The sequence below is a fragment of the Sinocyclocheilus anshuiensis genome, unplaced genomic scaffold (genome assembly GCF_001515605.1).
Source record: "Sinocyclocheilus anshuiensis isolate Anshui unplaced genomic scaffold, SAMN03320099.WGS_v1.1 scaffold1625, whole genome shotgun sequence".
Taxonomy (NCBI): domain Eukaryota; kingdom Metazoa; phylum Chordata; class Actinopteri; order Cypriniformes; family Cyprinidae; genus Sinocyclocheilus; species Sinocyclocheilus anshuiensis.
In genome coordinates this window covers 790,044-811,301 of record NW_015539802.1, presented here as the reverse complement: position 1 = coordinate 811,301, position 21,258 = coordinate 790,044, and the positions used below count along the sequence as shown (strand labels likewise).

General features: G+C 37.3%; 2 protein-coding genes across 3 annotated transcripts in view; one reads left to right on the top strand and one right to left on the bottom strand.

Annotated features, from left to right (window-relative positions):
• The window catches only part of LOC107683887 (protein bicaudal D homolog 2-like), a 28,143-nt gene extending 12,047 nt beyond the window's left edge, over nt 1-16,096 (bottom strand). Inside the window, exons 1-8 of one of the 2 annotated variants that reach the window (XM_016479951.1) lie at nt 15,930-16,096; nt 14,149-14,479; nt 9,160-9,372; nt 8,235-8,387; nt 6,226-6,678; nt 4,257-5,117; nt 2,741-2,920; nt 1,800-1,951 (exon numbers count right to left, since the gene is read on the bottom strand). In XM_016479951.1, coding sequence (XP_016335437.1) covers nt 1,800-1,951; nt 2,741-2,920; nt 4,257-5,117; nt 6,226-6,678; nt 8,235-8,387; nt 9,160-9,372; nt 14,149-14,385 — 2,249 coding nt within the window. In that variant the 5' untranslated portion in view covers nt 14,386-14,479; nt 15,930-16,096. The remainder of the gene's footprint in view (nt 1-1,799; nt 1,952-2,740; nt 2,921-4,256; nt 5,118-6,225; nt 6,679-8,234; nt 8,388-9,159; nt 9,373-14,148; nt 14,480-15,929) is intronic. The other variant, XM_016479950.1, reaches the window with a different exon arrangement.
• Nucleotides 16,097-17,930: 1,834 nt separating this feature from the next.
• LOC107683898 (renin-like) overlaps nt 17,931-21,258 on the top strand; it is an 8,105-nt gene continuing 4,777 nt past the window's right edge. Inside the window, exons 1-5 of the mRNA XM_016479961.1 lie at nt 17,931-17,998; nt 19,120-19,270; nt 19,390-19,513; nt 19,639-19,757; nt 20,340-20,536. Of these exons, the coding sequence (XP_016335447.1) occupies nt 17,931-17,998; nt 19,120-19,270; nt 19,390-19,513; nt 19,639-19,757; nt 20,340-20,536 (659 nt within the window). The remainder of the gene's footprint in view (nt 17,999-19,119; nt 19,271-19,389; nt 19,514-19,638; nt 19,758-20,339; nt 20,537-21,258) is intronic.

Sequence of the window (21,258 nt, the reverse complement as noted above, 5' to 3'; positions counted from 1 at the left end):
AACATTAAAGCATGTCAACATATTCTGTTACACCAAATACACAAAATAATGATCTTTAAAAAAGCATGACCCCTTTAACATTCATAATAATAAGAAATGTTTCTTGAGCAGCGAATCTGCATATTAGAAAGATTTCTGAAGGATCATGTGACACTGAAGACTGGAGTAATAATGACGAAAATCCAGCTTTGATCACAGGAATAAATTACATTTTAAAATATTTTAAACAAGTTTTTTAAAATTTTAATATTTCACAATATTACTGTTTTCACTATTTCCAATTCTTACTGACTCCAAACTTTTCACAGATCATGCATGTTATCACTTTATTTAAAGACAATAAATAACATGCACATCAAAACTGCTGCTATAAACTTTATTTTAAATCATATTTACTGAAATCATTAAAGAATTGTGAAATTAATCAACTGATGAAAAGTGTTTCAACAGTGGTCGACCGATATATTGCCAAGGCCGATATATCGGCCGATATTTGGCATTTTTTAAATACCGGCATCGGCCGATAAGTTTTCCTGTTTGGCCGATGCGTTCTAGGCGGGACTTTTATTTTGACGTCGCTGAGAACGGCAGCGCCTGAGCACACAGTGCTTACATTCTCCCTCTTGTTCGCTGTTGTCGTTAACAGTTCTATCATTTAAACAAATCTTTGAATGTCTAATAAACATCTAATTTCAAAAACCTTGCAAACTTAGTCGGATCCAGTTGTGAGATCTTGTGAAGTGTGCATTTGTATCCTGCATGATGGCGTGTTCTCTGCGTGACGGTCGATCCGTGCAAATGTAATGCGGACAGGAGGAGAGTTCAGCTTCACTGGAGATGCGTGATCGACAAACTTTAAACTCGTGATTTTAAATTATGCTGCGCTTTATGCATTTGCCCACTGTCATATTCATGTCATTTCCACTGTGTGCTGTATGTAAAATGAGTGTTACCTTGGCTTTATTTGAAAAAAATATGATTAATGCACACAAACTTCCCAGAATACTGAGTGCCCTGTTGGTTACAGTGTTTACTTCCTTTTTAATTATATTTTTATTAAATATTTATTTATTTGTGAAAAATACTTTGTCATCTAAAGTATAAGTATGTTTATTTAACACATGAATTTTTTAATCAATTTTATGCATATGAGTTTGTATAAATGTTCTAAGGAGGTCTAGATTTTTCCTTTTACAGTTACTTGACTGAAAACTTTATCCTCACTTCCACTGCTCTCTGTTCCCTTGACACTTGATCTATGACTTGAGCTCTGAGTGAGCTGCTCTCGTCTGCACACGGGATCAGAGAGCTCGTGAGAGACCGGGCCTTGAGATTATAATCTTATTAGCTTGCTCTTAAAACAGGGTCGTGACTGTCTAATCTCTATGACTCTCTATTCAAACTTTCTACAAATGTAAACAAACAATGCCTGCATCTCTTTCACCACAGTGCGGGTTGTACTGTGACTAAAAAGTCTATAAATCTTTACATCAGGTCAGCTGATGATTTATGTATTATCAGACAGCCCAAGATGACCCATCAGCAAAAATTATAACTAAAATTGATCGGTTGTTCCTCAATTGACAAGGGAAAGCTGGAACTGAGAGAATCAACTTCTCCCATGAACTTATTTGCACTCTGTCCATAAATCAAACCAGTTTACAAACAACCAGTTTAACCTTAAAATCCCAAACATCACTCACTGGAAATGAGTTATGTGCTGTACGAACAATGACCTGAGAAACTCCCATGGCCCGCGAGCACACAGAGCACTTGACGCATGTGTAATCCCATCATACCTGCTTGCGAACATGACGCGAAGGGAGGAGAAGGTGGCTGCATCCTCCTTCAGGGCCTTCAGTTCATTTCTCAGCTTCATCATAGTCTCTGTCACCATACTCTTCTCAGTCTCATACTTTGTCTTCAGGTTGGTTAAAGCCAACTCGGCTGTCTGAGGAAAAAAAAAAAAGTAAAGCAGTCATATGATCCGATTAACATTAAAGGAAACAATGTGCTCGAGTTAGGAACATTCTCCAAACAGCAGTGTAAAATATGGTACATTTCACACAACTATTCAAACAATTTTGGCCTAGACACCTTATTTTGGCCATTTAAAGAGTATCAGCAATGGTTATTAATGATTCTCGCTTGATTAAACAAAAATGTTGGTCACTTTTGTATTTGCTCTGAAACCTACTGACATCCTTGTCAATGACAATGTACATTTCCTGTTAAAATATTTAAACTGGCTACTATATTGATAAGAAATAAAACTGAAAAGCAGGGCTGAAATGTAAAAATTAATTTTAATTTTACTAGACCTTTAAGTAGGCTACATTTTTATTATTTAGTATGCATTCAATGTGTTACATATTATAGGCTGTGATCTGTCCACCATTGATGACATTTATGTCTCACGTTTGCAGAGAAAAGGCTTAATTCTTAGAGATCCCATACATCCGGCCAGACATTTTTTTTATTCCTTTACCCTCAGGCAGACGACTTAGAGCAATTAAAATCTGCATGGTTTTTGAACAGTGCCTATTGTAGGATGCTCCATGTTTTAAACTCTTCTGGCACTTATGCATCTGTATTTCATTCTTTATAATGGTTGGAATAATTTATGTATGTACGAATGTGATTGTTTTTTGTTTTTGTCTTAGTTGTGTTTGAGCTCACCAAGGAATTCCAGACAACTACATTGTTTGGCAATAAATAAATACATATCTAACATCTGTACCTGCTTATTGGCCTTTAGGACAGTTCTGAGCGTGGCTATCTGCTCTCTCTTGGTGCTCAGGAGGGACTTCAGTTTTAGCACCTCCTCAATCAGTGCCTCTGTGTCACGGTCTGATTCAGTGCTCCCTCCTGCTGCTGGAGAGGACAACAGGTTACGCTGCCTGCACAGGTCCACCGCCACCTGGAAAAGTTTAAAAAAGAAGTAAAAATATACTTATATAGCACATGGTGACTAAAGGGCTAGACAAAGTGAATTACAACACAATATAAAATGCATGACATATTAAAATATTTATGATCATAGTATAAAAACAGAAAATTAAGTAAAAAATGCCAATAAAGAAAACAGATTTAGATACTGATATTGCCATGATTTCAACATTATTTTGTTTTCTTGAGTTGACTGAAAGCAAAAGTGCAGCTATAATCTGAATGTTGTTGTTAAAACAGATTCAGGCAGGCATCCTAAGGCAGCCTGGTCTAATCGGTTCATATTTCATGCTTTACCTCTCCAAAAAAAAAAAAAGTTGCTTAAAGGCTTAAATGAAATGTTCCAACGATGAGTCATAACTTTATTCAGCTATCCTTATTTAAAGAGCATTTTAGGATACATTACAATATAGAATTGTTGTGTGTACACTTCCTTGTATTACCATATTATATTACCTTTCAATTTTAACTACAGGGCCCTATGATTTCCACATTGCAGAAAACACGGACGGAATCGTGGAATCCAGCCATAAAAATTGAATTGACTGTATCGTGTTGAATGTCACAGAATTTGCCGAATTTTGGATGAATAAATCAAAAGTAGGTCAGTACACTTAAATCAAAATGTATATGGACTAGTGTCTGTGAATATTAAGCCGCAAAATACTACGATATTTATATATGAATCCTGCATGTTCTGTGTGACTGAATGAATGGCACAGACGAATGGTTTAGTTTACTACACACATAATGAAGCGCGCATGATGCTTGCGGTGATTTCAGCCTCTGCCGAGTACATGAACATAATTTCTAAAACTGCTCTGAGAGTCACTTCGTGAGTGTTTCTTTGAGAAAATCTATCATCATATCACATAAACAGAGAAACTTAAACAACCCATCAAAATAAAAGTTCGGTTTAACTTGAAGAAACTGTGACAAATATATTACTTAGCCTAATGTAATGATAGTACTATAATAAAATTATTATTAAAACACTATTTTAAGAAATATTTACCAGAATTGAATGGCCAGAAAAATGTAAATACACAATACAGAACAGAATTAGGAAATAAAAAAACTGACTTTGTGAAAAAATAAATTGCATTTCATAGGGCCCTATATAACTACAATAAAGAGCTGAAACCAGGTTGGAAATTAGGCACTTGGGCAGAAATGCCATCAAGATGAACCAAAATGCCCCCTAAATTCAACGTAAGGGAGCAATTAAAACAAAAGCTAAGGCTGTTGCGATTAAAGTGAAATGGGAAAACAAATGAAAAGTGAATAAGAAATTACATAAGACATACCTGTAAATGTTTAATCTGGCATCGTATGACAGCTACCAGATTGCGCACATTGGTTGGGTCCCTGAAGTCTAGTGTAGGAGACCCTGGACAACTTCCGCAGCTAGATGATGTGTCTCCGCTTCCTCCACTGCCCAGGTCCAACACTTCACCCGACCGCCTGTGCCTGCGGAGGGATCCACGATAGTGGTGCAGCTGCGAATGGTTGTGCGTTCTGCCCGCTTGTGCTCCTTCACGATAGTAATCCAGTGTAACGCGACTGGGCGTGAGGTTGTTACAAACACACACATGATGGTAAAGGTTGGCCAGCTCCTCAGAGAAGGCCAGAAGCTCCTCCTGCGCAGCACTGAGGTGGCCTTCAGAGTCAGTGGCGACCTGTCGTGTGGCACCAATTTCCCGTTCTAACTGTCCAATTCGCTCCTGATCCTGTCGGCTAGCAGCGATACACTGTCGTATTTTATCAGCGAGTTCCTTTGCCTCACCCCTCCAGCGTTCTTTCTCCTGCTTGTAGCACTCCTCCAGGGCTTTGGAGCGTTCGCCAGCCTCTTTCAGCTCCTCATGCAGACGCACAAGATCCTCATTTGCCACTTGCATGCGGCACTCTAGCACCTCTGTGCTTTTGGCATCCACTTCATAGTAGCTGATGCCATTTTCGGCTTCTTGGTTCTGAAGAGGCCTGGGAGACGGGCTCATTCCATTCTCTCGTTCAGCAGGCCTTTTCGAGGCAGTACTCTGAAGGGTCTCCAAACGTTGGCTCAGCTGTTCCATCTTCACCTGTTGCTCACTGAGAGCATCTTTAGACTGGGATAACTGCTGCTGGAGGTCATGCACAGCGCTGCTCAGTGTGGCTTTCTCTCTCTCCACCTGGACATGGGTACACAAACAATATGGGCTCTCAAAAACAAGTATCATGAAGATTTATTCTGATTGACTAATTCAATCCAAGCGTTTTGGATAAACAACAACACTCAAGAGAAACGTACTAATGACACTAGAACTAAGTCTTTTAAGGAAGGACCACTTTAGAATGATTTATGCTAATTAAAGGGCTTTAAATTTCATTCACATTTTTTTTTGGTTTTAGTAAAATGTCATAAATTATGAAAATCACAGCACTTTTAGTAACCCAGTATCTTTTCCCACTCCCATTCCCTCTCTCCTAATTTTCGAATACAACACGGGCAGAAAGTCAAAAACGTAACTTAAAAATAATCATTATAATCAATCAATATAATCATTGATTATACATTTTAATAATAAAAAAGAAAACTGGACTATCTGGGTGGGTGAAAAACACTTGTTTCTTAGTAACTGACTTGATGGTACAGTACATCTGAGCAGGAAGTGGTATGAAACAGGAAGTAGTATTCATCTGTCAGATGATGGTTTCATGCACGAAACTGCGGAGTTAAAAATGAGAAACCCCACATGACCATTTTACAGGCATTTACATCACAGGGTTTGAATCTTTTAATCTTTGGTCTGAGATTAAATCTGAAGAGATTGGCATCAGCCAATATGAACCTCACTTGCTCCCACAATCTCAAGAATAATGAAACCAATGTCATGCTGATGGATGTACATTTCTGAGAACTTGGTTATATATTTGTCATGATTTATGGTAATTTTACAACAGCTAAGGGGGTTTTAAGGGTCTCCGCTCCTAACAACATCCCTTAACTTAAAAGTACTGATTCATGGTGCCTATTGCTATTACAGGTTGGCCGAGGTGGCTGAGTGTAGAATTTGCAATGCAACATTGTGCAGATCTAGTGTCCAAATAAGAAAGACATGCATCGGATACCCAATTTGCAAAGTTAAATTTGTATGTCAGTGTATGCAAAACAAGGTCAGGAAGAAAAACACAAGACAAATAATTCTCAGAAAGTCTCCAGTAATGAAGCTTTGATATGAAAATTCTGCAACAGCTCATGAAGTGAGGAGCATGTAGGATGTGAACAGGTTTCCTCACCTGCAGCAGCTGCTGCTTGAGTTTCTGGCTGTCTGACAGGTGCAGCTCACTCAGGAGATCGGCCACCAGCCCAGGCGCCTGAGGTCTGAGGAACACGCCGCTGTTTCTGGGTGTGGAGCACCTGTTTCTCTCCATCCCTTTGGAGTTATTATACCCACTGTCCATCTCCTCCTCCTCCTCCTCCTCTCCTCCCTTGTCCTTCTCTCCATTCCGGCTGTCATCCAGCTGTAGCTCTAAGTGGCCAAAAGAGTCAAAGGGGTTGAGGGTAAGGGCGGCGAGCTCTCGTCTCAGGCTGTTCTTCTGCTCCCTCTCCTCTTTTAGGGCCTCAAGTGCCTCGTCCAGCTGACGCTCTGCAATCTCCCTCAAATGCCCGGCCTCTTCTAGCTGTGCCCTCATCAGCTCTAACTCCTCATCTTTATGGGTCAACTCCAACTTCACTGACTCAAACTCCACCTGTGGACACAAATGTAAATGTTTCATCATTGTGCCTTTCATTGTGTAATAATTTTTATTAGTTTATATATATATTCAATTCAAAGTTTTATTCAGTTTTATTTTAGTAAGTTTAGCACTTTAATTTGAAAAACTGTTACCATGACAATTAACTAAATATTTTCTTTCTTTTAATATTTCTATTAAAATTTTTTCAGGGTTTTTTTTCCAATTTAGTTAACAACAAAAACCCTAATGAAAAGACCAACAAACAATTTGACTAGGGTTACAAGAAGTCATACACTGAAACTTTCCACTTGTCTGCATCCTATGTAGCTCACTAGCTCCCTTCCCCCAAAACATACCAGCACAGTACTAACTTATTAGGCTGGATTAGCCTGCCTTTACTGATCTGGCATCATATAACTAATGACCACAGTAATAACTAGATCCCATTTCTATGACAAATTACAGTAAACAAAGCCAGATCTGTATCCACTTCATGACATCACAGCCGTTGCTGGACTATTGCACCACTTTCTGAATTCACCCAGGAAATGACACCCACATTTATATTAATATCACAGTGTATAAACAACAGAACTGAATAACTAGTTTAATGCCATGCATTTTGGGAGCATTAATATCAAAATATCTCTAAACCAATTTTAAAAGAATAATTCACACCCTCAGATCATCTAAGATGTTGGTGAGTTTGTTTCTTCTTTGGAACAAATTTGTAGATTTTTCCTCTTTTTTTGCTTTTTGGACTCTCATTCTGAAGGCACCCATTCATTGCAGAGGATCCACTGGTGAGAAAGTGAAGTAATGTTAAATTTCTCCAAATCTGTTCCAATGAAGAAACATCTACAGTACATTAAAGGGTGATTAAAATTTAAACTAATTGTCATTTTTGGCTGAACTATTCCTTTAACACCAACAAGGTTCAAGTGTTAGCATTCACACAGTGTCACACTGCAGTGTCAATTCCAAAACTTTGCATATGATCAGAATTGGTGGCAGAATTAGTGGCATCATGAGTCATGACATGTCATTTTTGAGTTAATTCACTATAACTAGTCTAGTTACTGAAGTCAAGGACATCTCAGCTTAGCTTATTTGTACATTTACTGTCTGAATTCACCCTGAGCAAACCAGTTTTTAGTCCAACAGGGAAGGCGTTCCAGCCTCTGAGTGTCTGTGAATATTCATGCGGGATGTGAATAAAACCGTTCTCGTGTGCAGTCCCTCAGAAGGAAGGCTTTGTTAAAAATCAGCTGAGACTGAAGCACTACAACAGAAGTGCTTGTACTGCCGTGACAGCAGCTGCAAAAAACACATTCAAAGTCACAAGACATCTCCAGCGAAGCAATTCCACAAGCAAAGACGTAAGTCTAGCAAACACTACAAGAAAGTGATTAATGTTACATGTTGAAGTGCATCATGATGTATGATGTGCATTGATAATGCATCAGAGGGTTACTATGAAATATTTATGGAAAAAGTTGGATATTCAATAAATACAGAAAACAACACCACAAACAATGCTTAAATATGAGATCCGCATTCTCACACACCTGGTTCTCCTTAAGCACCGAGACTTGTTTCTGCAGGGAGATGTTCTCCTCCTCCAGCTCACTGTTATCCTGAAGCTGCTGCACCTCTCGAGTCTTGTACTCCTTCATCTCCTCTCTTATTCGGTTCTTCTCCACCTCCAAGCACTCACACTCCTAGAGTCAGCAGGAGTAGTCAGACAGAGGAAGTCCATAAAATAAAAATAAACTGAAGAGAAATTAGATCTGCACAATTACAATTACATGATGGAAGCTTCAGAAAATGCTGCAGTTTTAGTGTTTATGGTCTCTTTGTTCCATTTAATACAAATTCTCTAAACGGAGTTCACACAAAATTAATTATATGATTTACATTTTACATCTCATTCCAGACCTTACTTCGAAATACAAAAGGTGAAGTTTAGCAGTCCCAGGTGCATTTTTCATACAATTAAACAATGAAAGCAGTCACTGACATCAAACCTGGCATGACACATGCACTATATTTTTGCAGAGACTGCAAGCCGATTTAGAATAGGAATCAACTCATCTCTCAATAGAGGGCAGAGAAGATTTTATTATTAAAGAACTTTACTTAAAAGTAGAAATTATTTGTTTTGTCCAGTACAATAGTTCAATAAGTAGTTCACAATGGCCTCTCTTCTCTTCAGGCTGACATTGAAACTCAACCCGGTTTTGTCACATGATCATGAAAACAAGGAGTCTTATTTCCACTTTTACTTTGATCAGCAAGCGAGCCAGAAGAGTGCATGCAATTTCAGCTCAGAACATTTCATTTTTCTGTTACACATAAATATTGCTTCTTTTAGAAAATGAATCTCATTGTACAGCTCACATAAGAAAGGCAGTAAGGTGATCATTGGTCTTGTGGTTAGGAATGCACATTTTATGTAAACACTAGCCTTCTGATTGATGGTGGTGTATGTACCTTCTTCAGCTGGGTGGAGAGGCCGGCCAGACGCTCGTTTTCAGCCGAGGTGTTGGCCAGCATGACACGGGCCTGTTTAAGCTCCGCCTGCAGCTCATCCATGCGAATCTCCATGGCTGCCTCTTTAGTGGCCGACTCCTGCAGGAGCCTCTCTTCTCGACTTTCCCCATCTGCGGCTGCACGCTTATGGCTGCTCACAGAGTCTGCCAGAGCCTGTAAACATATACACATACTGTACATCAATCAAACACTCATCTCCATCACAGCCAAGACACTGAGTTACACTAGCAGAGGTTTGGCCAAGAAGAAACAAAACAATTTAGTTGACTGGCTAAATGAACAAGCAACGCTGACACAATTTACGGGCCCTCAGCTACTTTGTGTAAATTTCTGAAATTCTTCATATGAGAACAGCAGAGCTGTTGAAAGTTAAGTTGTCAATCTTTAATTATTTTGAGTAATTTGTTTACTCGCCTAGCCAATAAACAATGGCAACTGTATTGAGAGCTAGCGAAACGAAACTCTATACTTTACCCATGACACTACATTACACTCCAGCTTTACTAGCAACCAGAGGGTGTAATTACAATGTGTTTAGTTCATGCTAAGGCCGCGGGGTTACTCTTCATTTTAAGGTGTCCTTGTTACAGTGTAATTATACATTTAAAAGTACTGAAAAATATTAATTAACTACATGCACTTACTATATGGTTAGGATTAGGGTTACTTGCATGTAATTATGCACAATTTATTGTTATTATAATAGTAACCTTAAAATAAAGTGTTTCTGGCCATTGTAGCACTTGGACAAATGGTAACAAACATACACCAGATTTGCTCACACTGAACTTTTATAAGATGAATCAACACTGGCCAGGTTGTCATTAACATAGCCACACTCTTTTCTCTGAATACTATAATTTGAGTCGTGTGAGAACATGTGGGAAAACCATGCTTGTGCTACTCTATAATTAATGATGAAAGGCAGACTGAAGAGGGAGAATTTATACCTCAGGGGAATTTATACTTCTGTTCAGTAAATGTAAAAGAAGGACATGCTTTTTAAAAGACTAGTTCACCCAAAAATGAAGATTTGCTTTTCCTCATGTCCCTCAAAATGACTTCCTTGCGTGAAACACAAAAGGGGATGTTAGAATATCTCAGAAGCTCTATTCCATACAACAAAAGCAGAAGGTTAAGTATAATTCCAATTAGAGATCGACCGATATATCGATTTACCAATATTATTCCCGATATTGAAGCATTTTACCATAATCGGATATCGGTTTTGTAATATCGGATTCACCGATAAATGCCGCCATCTTGTGGGTGTTTTGAGAATTGCATGCAGGATCGGCATTGAAGCGCATCTGAGGGGAGGCGAGACAACAACAACGGCATGGTGCAGGTACTTGATTTGCTGTAGTTAGTAAACTTTATTCATAACAGCCATTTATGCACAAATTAGATGCATTACATAAATGCCTGATATGTAGTTTATGCAGCTTGGCTCTAAAAAATAGAGACCAACTCACGGAATCATGTAAAATAACCCATCAAGTCCTGTCCCAATAAAGACGTAACTTTGCCTGAATGAAATAATATGCAGCCATGAATGAGCGCATGTTGGAAATAAAAGCACTGAATTGAATTCTCTCTCTGTTGTCTATGCTCATCGTTAGTCTCGTGAAGTCGGAGTCACGTAGATAATCCGTCAAGATCCTCTCCCAATAAAGACATAACTTTGCATGAGTTAAATAATACATCCATGAATGAATTACTATATAACCATTATTTCGCTAATAAACATCTAAATAAATACAACTCTATGGAAATTAATGGTTTATTATCTCCGTGAGCGATAGCAGTTTGAGTATAGTTCTGTGTAACTGCATAGTATAAACTGCGCTGTCAGCAGGCATTTCATAATCTAGAAGAACAAAAACATATTAATAATCCTGATATAACAATCTAGTTGAGAAATTCAATAAAGTACAATGTTTTGTTTGTTATATTCCAATATTCCAGAGAATATTATTCAGTGAATTAACATTATCCAGTGAATTATTCTTGACTCTGTAGCTATTAAATAGTTTAGAAACCTACTAAAACTGTAGTTTAAAATGAAGTTGATATGACTCCTGTCCTTTATTTATTTTCTCCATTTGAAAACATTAGACATTCTACATTTATTTTGCTTATTGTTAATATTAGTGTTGTTGCTGTTGATGCTTTTTATAAATAAAATGTTTTTATTGTTGTAATATGAAGATTAAATTTAACATGAAAGACTGCTAATTTTCAACACTTAAAAAAAAAAAAAAAAGACTGAAAAGAGGAAAAACAAAAGTGAAGTATGTTCTTACTTAACTCAGTCATTTATTTACTTTATAACAGTAAATAAATATCGGTTCTGCATATCGGTTATCGGGCACATAAACATGCAAATAATTGGTATCGTATCGTTATAAAAAAAATCAATATCGGTCGATCACTAATTCCAATGTAATGCACAAAAGAATCAAAAGTGGTCTATGGTTCTGATTGAAGCCATGTGATGGCTTTGTGCGAGAAACAAGAACCAAAAAAATTCACTGTAACTCACCACAAATCAGTGTCGCACTAGTATCATTAAGAGACAATATTATAGCCTTTATTCATATTTTAATTTCATATTTACCATTTTCATTTTTCAGTTAAAGTTTTAGTAATTTGTGTTTTTTGTAATTTTTATTATAGTTTCTATATATTAAACTAAATGTAAATGGGAAATTCTGCTTTGGAAGCTAGCTGAAATAAATAAGTTTCTTTTATATTTTATTTTCTATCAGTTAACATTTTTCAATAGCTTTAGGTTTACTTACTATAAAAACTCTGCTAATCACAAGAGCTCTCAAATCTAAACAACACACAAAAACCAATGGCCTTGGGCTTCATCACACTATTGTTGTAGCCACTGTATGGAATAGAGCAGCTCAGACATTCTGCCTAACACATTCTGACTTTTATGTAGGAGGATAGTAAGGAAAATAATATTGGTTTGGAAAAATATATGGATGCAGTAAATGTTTCTTTGTGGGTGAACCATTTCAGAGAAAAGATTTATTCATTCAACAGAAATATTTATTATTAGAATCCTGGAGGACTAAACATGAAATGATGATGCAATCAATGTGTACAACTCTAGGATGTTACAACTGTCACACATGCTTTTTCTAGCGCACTAGACCCAAATCTGTGCACCCCAGTCATCTCACTCTACCACATTCACCTACTTTGCCAATTTCATGCTCTACTAATCAGACACACAGAGAGAGAAATACATGAGCCTAATCTTCATACCAGAGAGGTGGGTTCCCAATGTGCCTCATGTGAACTTCACATTAAAAAAAATGAGTGACATATTACCTGAAGTTGGCAAACCAATAATATGTGCACACATATAATGCCCTCAATGTGTTGCTAATTTTGAATTATTGCAAAAAACTTAAAGCATGGATTTTGGGGCACAGATTTATGTAATAAATCGGATAACAAAGAGAGCTAAAAAGGCCCGTGCATGCCAGGCTTACAGTCTATTTGTTTTCTACTTTGGCCATGGAACACATAAACTGATCTGGCTGAACATTGAGTGCTCTATTAAAATTGTCCTAAAATGGTAATGTCCAAACAAAACAGCAATGTTTTTAAAAAGACCACCTTATTCTCGAAAAATATAAAAAATTATTTTCAAACACTAACCAATATGGCAAAAGAAAAGTTTTTTGCTGTTGTTATTTTATGGGGAAATGACAATCTGGAAAGTCTTTGCATTGCTCTCAGCTAATATTTCACAAGGACAAGGAGGTGGGACAAAGATATTAATTTATTGATTCTTTCAGCCAAACAATTAAATATTATCAAAATACTTACATACAGGCCACTAGATCAAGCTTTTTGTTGGCTTAATGAATCATCAAAACTAAACCATTTTCTTTTTTTGCCATCATGTGCCTGCATCTGTCAAGCAGAAGGATATAAATATCCACCTAATTTTGGTTAGACCCCTGGGTCCCAAAGAAGTGTCCATGTTATGTAATTAACATTTCATTTAAATATCAAGTTTTTATTTGTACGTTACATAAGATCTGCAGGGAAAAGCTCTTGCAAATTTAGCTATTAAGCAAGGCCATCATAACCAAACTGAGTGTTCAACCTAAAATGAAATTACAAATTCTACATGACACTGACAAACAGGGAAAACAGCTCACTGAGAGTAAAGCGTACTACTGTCCAGACAAAACATTTGAGTATGCAAACTATCCATCTGTAAGACTACAAGGATATGAATCACACAGGGAAGACAATGCTTCAGAAGAAGGGCATGAAACATTTCCCCAAGCTGACTGTGTAACAGCTAAAAGACATGTGTCTTCTCAATGCTTGATTGTTATATGGACAAAATCTCTTTATGGGAAAAAAGCACACAAATTTGGTTGCAAGTCTGTTCTGATAGGTTCACCATGGAAAAAGCAGAGAAACCCATACTATTATAACTTTGATGTGAAAGGTTCTGTGTCCAAAATGGGAAAAAATTCATCTGTTCTCAGAAGCCAACTTGGACAGGTTGTGATATGCCCTCATTCTCAAAAATAATAAACAAAACTACTCAAGGTAATAGGAAATATGACCCAGATGACATTTGATACAGGTTCACTTGCCTTAATTAATAATAAACAAGATTTGTGCTGACCAGAAATGTTTTGTGTGCAGAATTATTGGCTGTCGTGTGCAAGAAACCAAAGAAATTCAAGAGACATTTAGACAACAAATACTCTTACTTATGCCATAACGAATCATTTAAATTACAAATTCTACAACAGTAAACTATTTTGTGAATCACTCTCTGGAAAAAAGAAGCTCCTTCTTGCAGCAATTCCTCAAAACTTGCTTCTTTAAGCTTCTACCCCTCTTTTCCTTCTATTTATCTCTGGCTCTCTATTGACTGACCTCTCTGAGCTGTTGCACTTCCATCTTCAGGGCTTCATGATCTTCCTCCAGCTGGCTGTGTTTGATCTTCAGCGCAGCGCTCTCCTCCAGAACGGCCAGGCCGTACCGTGCAGCCTGTAACTTCTCCTCATTGGCTTCCTGGAGTTCTGCCGCCAGCCTCTCCACCTCTGCTTGAAGCCCCCCATCTCCTCCTCCTCCACCGATCCCCTCCAACTCTCCATCACCCTCCTCCAGCATCCTCTGCCCAACCTCACGCTCCAGCCAAGAACAGATACTTCACTCCTGTCTCGTCATGTCTGTGAGAAGACAGATGTCAAGAATAATAGAGAAACTATAAAGATGAATGAAAAGCACTTATAAACCAGCTGTTGATTTAAGATTTAAAGGATCCCTTTGATTTACCATTTAAAAAAAAAAAAGAAATGAAAAAAAAAAACATCAAGACAGCCATAAATATTAGTATCGTAATTTTTTTGTTGTAATGTAAAATGCAATTATTATTATAGAATTTCTCTAAAATACTAGATAAAATTTTTTCTGTGATATTACAATAGTAATATAATAAAACATTTTAGCCAAATTGGGAAATCACTGGAAACATGATCATTTTAATAATATTGTAAGCACATATCCCCTATAATTTTATTGTATTGGGAAAGAGCTGCTTTGCCATTGTGCTAAACATCTCCTTTTCTGTGCCACAGAAGAAAAAGTAGTATGGGTTTGGAACAGCATGATGACAGGAACTATCACTTACTGTAACTATAGTTTTCACATTCATGGTTTTGAATGTGAAGTGTATAAGATTCCTATCAGTCCTAAGTTGACGAACCGATAAACTTCTTCAAAACCTACCGCGCCGCTCAACGACCTCAGATGTAACATTACTATGAGATTATCAGAGCTACTAATCTGGCATTCAATGAGACGGTCTCGCATCAGACCAGCAGGACACAGTCCACAGAATGAGATTTACTCCAGCAGCTTAAAAGACTTCTGCACTTTCACTGTGGCTGCCAATATGTCATCTTATGACATGATGGTTTTTACATGGATTATCACCCAAAAATGAGAATATACACTCAACCTCATGCTATTCCAAAACCACATGACTTTGTTTTTACTGAACAACACACAAGGAGAATGACAGTCTGAGTCACCATTCATTAATAGTGGCGGAATTTTCATTTTTGGGTGAACTGTCCCTTTAACAGCACCCAATATGACAGTGTAAACTGAGCGTTTCAAAATAACAGACACACGGACAGTTCTTCCTTTACTTCTGCCTCACATACTCACATATTAACACAAGCAGGGCCAATTTTTGGATTTAGGTTCCGGTTTTGTCACAAAGCGTCTATATTTAGTGGTTTATTGACATTAGTACAGGATGTATTTGATTATACTTCATTTCAATACACCAATTGGGTTGGTCAGGCAACGAAAGCTCATTGTTATTAAAAATACATTGATGTCTAAACCTTGAGGCTTTTTACAAGGAGACTTTGAAAGTGACAAAACCCTATAAGCTAACGTTAGTTTGTCAACAGTTTGCTGTAACTAGCCACAGTGCTAACATAATAAACATTACGGTTTTCCTGGCTTTAGCGACATGTTACAAAACGCAGTTTCTAGTAATTGTAATAGTGGCAACTGTTGCCTAAAAATGAGCAAAGGTTCATTTGCTGAAGTATTTCTTCAGTTGCTACAAGGTTAGTTCGGTTTAGCTGTCAGCTGGCGGTGGCCAAATATAAAAAAGGACGCTTTTAATCGTTTCTTACCTTTACATTAAGTTGACAGAATCATGAACAGACGGATGAAACATGAATTAGAGCTCGAAGGAGATCAGCCCTTTCCTTGCGCGCGCTTCTGAACTCAGCCGTTTGAATGAATGCAGGAGCACAGCTCTGAAGAGCAGCTCAACAGCCAATGACGCGCGTCCACTTCCGCCAGCTCCAGCGAGTGAACATGCTACAGCGGATGTGCTTCTGTCGCTCAATACAAATGAAGATTAAGTTGTCGTAGAATACAAACCTGAAAGGATTCAACGAACATTTGAAGATTATGTGTTTATGTACTTTTCTTATTGGGTGTTTTAAAGAAGGAATCAACATAGTAGCAAAGAATATTGTACCTACCACGGCAAAAAGTGCCACAAAATTGTTTCTGACAATCAAAATGCCATTTTACACGACATCAATATGATTTTTCCACACACACTGAAATCTCTAAACAGATTCAGTTTTTTCATGAAAACTGGTGAATCACATACATGTGAAGTTCCCTAATGTACAGCATGCAGTAGGCATACTTTTCTGTCATCATTCCTCAAATAACTGACTGACCAAAGAATTGAGATGTGATTCATACACTGTCCATTCAACAGCCCAATAGCCACCGTTTGCCTTAAATTATGTGTTGTGTTGGCTGAGACAAAAAAACAGTAAGAAAACACAATAATAGTTTGTTGTTTAGTACTTAAGCTTTGTCACAAAATAAGTCTTAATTAATATTATGAGATAAAGGTGTAATAAATAAAAGATAATATCAGTTGATGCTCTGTGACTATTTTCCAGTACACCAACGGGACACCTAGTGGTTGAAAAAAGGGTAAGCGCAAACACTGCCTGGCCAACATAAGCAGCTGTTTAGCTGAATAGCGCCAGCAAGTGTCAAGAACCAATTGTGATGGCACCATCATATTAGCCAAGAAGTGCATAGAATGGCATCCAACAGCTGATTATAAGTTCACTTAATGTATTTTTATATAAATATAGATGTGATGTTAGTAGTGGCAATTGCTGTATGGCAGCTGCAAAACAAGTTTGAACTCTGAGGTCAAATAATGTAACCAGTGGGCATCTGCCAGGGCTATCTAATGTTACTTACTGTAAGTTTTAGCCACCGTGGGCAGGTTCACAGGCATCTGCTGGGCCAGCTGCTGGCCCAAATAAGATGAAAACTGTCATGGTGGGTTGGTGCTTTCCAAAACACTACATGTCATCATACTGTGGAGAATTATTGTGCAGGTGTAGTTTATCTTCTTCAGTGAGGAGCCTGAGGAATAAACCTGCTAGTCCTTAAAAAAGACCAACCCACTGAAACACCTTTAAAAATGAGTCCAGGGAAGACAAACAGCAAAATAGAGGAAGATGTAAAAGATGACATCTATATATGGAGAGTCCCATGAGGGAATTTCAGGGGAAGAGATTGACCCATAACTGTGGGAAATCTAGTTCTAGGCGAAGTTGAAAGGTCAAGAGTCATTAAGAGTTGCATGCCCTTACAAACAAACCGTCAGTTCTGGAATATATATTGTAGAGCAACACACATCTGTCGTATAATATCAGATATTATATGACAGATATGTGTTGCTCTTCGATATGTTGATAATATTGTAATATTTATGTGTCATATTCTTGAATGATTTACAGTTTGTTGTCAGTTTTTTCCATACATCCGCATCCTTCAGGTCCATACAATGATGATTTTATTAAGTGAAGTGGTCTTAAATCACTGTGTGTGATGTGTGTCCCTTGACCAGGAGGTCACTGTGTTCAGGGAGCATTTATCAGAAGGAGGGGTGAGAGGACAGCAAAGCCAGGGTCTTGTGTCAAGGTCAGAACAGAGCGTAGGAGAAATAGTATAAAAACATGGGAAGAAGGAAAGTCTGTCAAATAAAGCACAGTAAAAGAGGAGAGACGTTTGGGAAGGAGTCTGGGCACAAGACGTTTGGCACACTAGTTATCGGGTAGTTAATGTGATTTGATCCATCTGTAAGAATGAAAGTGCACTGCTTGTCTCTTCTAGTCCTGTCACTCTCAGTGACCAGCACACAGGCCTTATGGAGGTAAGTCAACACAACAAATATTTTGCTCTGGCTTTAATACAACAACATGAAAGCCAATTATTTAATTTGAGAAATATGTTGTCTTTACAATATCATGCAATGTTTTTTTTCTAATACAGACCCATGCATCTTTGTAGATGAAAATAGATAGCTGCCTTTATATTTTAGGAAGGTCAAGTCACCTTTATTCCTATAGTGCTTTATACAATACAGATTGTCAAAGCAGATTTACAGACATAAATAGGAAAACAGTATAAATCAGTTATGGAAATGCACCTATGGAGACATTTCAGATTCAGCTCTAAAAGGCAATAGCACTATTATTTAGCTCAAGTCAGTTCAGTGTTGGTTCAGTTCAGATAGGGTTGTAGTTTAATCGTGATCACGATTTCTGTTTCTCTTGATTTGAGCATAATAGTCTGTAATATTTGCCCGTAGTTGTTTTTTTTTAATTCTTAAAAATGTTTCAAAATGGCCAAAATACGAGGAAATGTAAGTAATTAAAATATATTTATATATATAAAAATATATGTATAAAAAATATATCTATATAAAATATATTTTAAAATCTATTTTAGTAGTTTTGAAATATATTACAAAATGCATGCCACGCCGAATTGAGGCAGTAATTAAAGCAAAAGGAGCCCCTACCAAGTATTGAGTACATGTACAGTAAATGAACATACTTTCCAGAAGGCCAACAATTCACTAAAAATTGTTTTTTTATTAGTCTGATGAAGTATTCTAATTTGTTTAGATAGTGAATTGGTGGGTTTTTGTTAAATGTGAGCCAAAATCATCACAATTAAAAGAACCAAAGACTTAAACTACTTCAGTCTGTGTGCATTGAATTTATTTAACACACGAGTTTCACAATTTGAGTTGAATTACTGAAATAAATGAACTTTTCCATGACATTCTAATTTATTGAGATGCACCTGTATCTATTTTTGCCATGTGGGGATTGTATTTATGTCATTAACTGAAATGACGAAAAATCATGAAAAATAGTGAAAAATCATTTTAAAATCAGATAAAACGCACTACTATCTGATGTTGCTGTTTTATCAGTTGTACAAACAAATAATAAATGTAACATGAGTCATTTCCCTCTTCGCTAGAGTAAAACTGAAGAAAATGCCCTCCATACGAGAAACCTTCAAGGAAATGGGTGTCACACCAGCTCAAGTGTTTTCTGAGATTATGCCAAAATATGACGAACCTTCACCAACAAACGGCACAGCTCCAACACCTCTGATCAACTACTTAGATGTAAATCAGTCTTAAAAATGGAAAAGAACTAAAATTATGAGCAATTTTGTATTTTTAATAATCTGTTTTATATAGACAATTTTGTATTTTTAATTGTGTATTTCTCTGTTGATTTCCAGACTCAATACTTTGGTGAGATTAGTATTGGTTCACCAGCTCAGATGTTCAATGTTGTGTTTGACACGGGTTCTGCCAACCTCTGGGTTCCTTCACACAGCTGTTCTCCTTTATACACAGCCTGCTGTGAGTGATTTACTAAACGCAATCACAATTTATCTTAAGAAGTCATTGTATTATCTACACATACATTTTACAATTGCATATTTTCTCCTACAGCTCAGTCTGCCTTTCTCCACATGTCTCTTTAGTCACACACAACAGGTACGATGCTTCCAGGTCCCTAACGCATATTTACAACGGCACAGGATTCTCCATCCAGTACGCTTCTGGAAACGTCCGGGGATTTCTGAGCGAGGACGTGGTTGTAGTGAGTAACAATTAAAAGCCATTGGCTTTAGAGTGTAAAACACTGGGAATTTTAAGAAATGAGTTCAAAAGGAATATCTTTACCAACATAATGGAAATGGTATTTTAATGGTATTTTAAATATTTTTAGCCATCCAGGTTACCATAAAAAGTTAAGCACAGCAAAACATAAACAAATAACCAAGTCCAGATTGTGCACAATATTTTACCCACAATAAGGCCAAATACTGATTGATTTTAAAACAAATTTACTGCAATATGGAAGACCAGAAGTGTAACTGCACATAGTATTGAGCTGTTTGACCTTTGACCTCTAACTTCTTTAGGTGGGTGGTATCCCAGTGGTGCAGGTTTTTGCAGAGGCCACAGCTCAGTTTTTGCCATCCAGGTTACCATAGAAAGTCAAGCACAGCAAAACATCAACGGATAACCAAGTCCAGATGCTTGTGCCCAAATTTGACATGCAATAAGGCAAAATACTGATTGATTTTAAAACAAACTGACTGCAATATGGAAGACCAGAACTGTAATTGCACATAGTACATGATTGAGCTGTCTTACCTTTGACCTCTAACTTCTTTAGGTGGGTGGTATCCCGGTGGTGCAGGTTTTTGCAGAGGCCACAGCTCTTCCTGCGATCCCGTTCATCTTTGCCAAGTTTGATGGAGTGTTAGGGATGGGATATCCAGATGTAGCCATTGATGGAATCACACCTGTGTTCGATCACATCATGTGTCAACATGTTCTAAAACAGAACGTCTTCTCAGTGTACTACAGCAGGTGAGTGTCAGCATTTATTGACATATATTGTGAATTTAATATGAGCATGTTAATTTATAAACTACATTATTGTATAGTGTAATAATAAATGTATTTAAACAGTACTAGTTGATTACAAGTCATATCTCAGGCCATCCAAGATGTAGATGACTTTGTTTCTTCATCGGAACAGATTTTGAGAAATTTCACATTACATCACTTGCTCTGCAGTGAATGGGTGCCGTCAGAATGAGAGTCCAAACAGCTGATAAAAACATCACAATAATCCACACCACTCCAGTCCATTGATTAATGTCTTGTGAAGGGAAAAACTGTGTATTTGTTAGAAACAAATTCATCATTAAGACATTTTAACTTCAAACTGTTGCATTCAGCTAACATATTAAATAGCTTTCTCCAGTTGTCATGCCTGAATCAGGAGGGAAATATGCACAGATCAAGCACTGTTACAACCGAAAACAGTTCCAAACAGTTCTGAACAAATATGTTGGTGGATTTTGATGTGAGAGGACAACAGGAGATTAACTTTTTACTGGAGCAAACAATGCATTATGGTATTTTGATCAGAAGCAATGGTTTGAAGTTAAACTTCCTTAATGATGAATTTGTTTATTTACAACTAACTCACTTCACATTAGCTGATGGACTGGACACATGTGAATTACTTGTGGATTATTGTGATGTTTTTATCAGCTGTTTGGACTCTCATTCTGACAGCACCC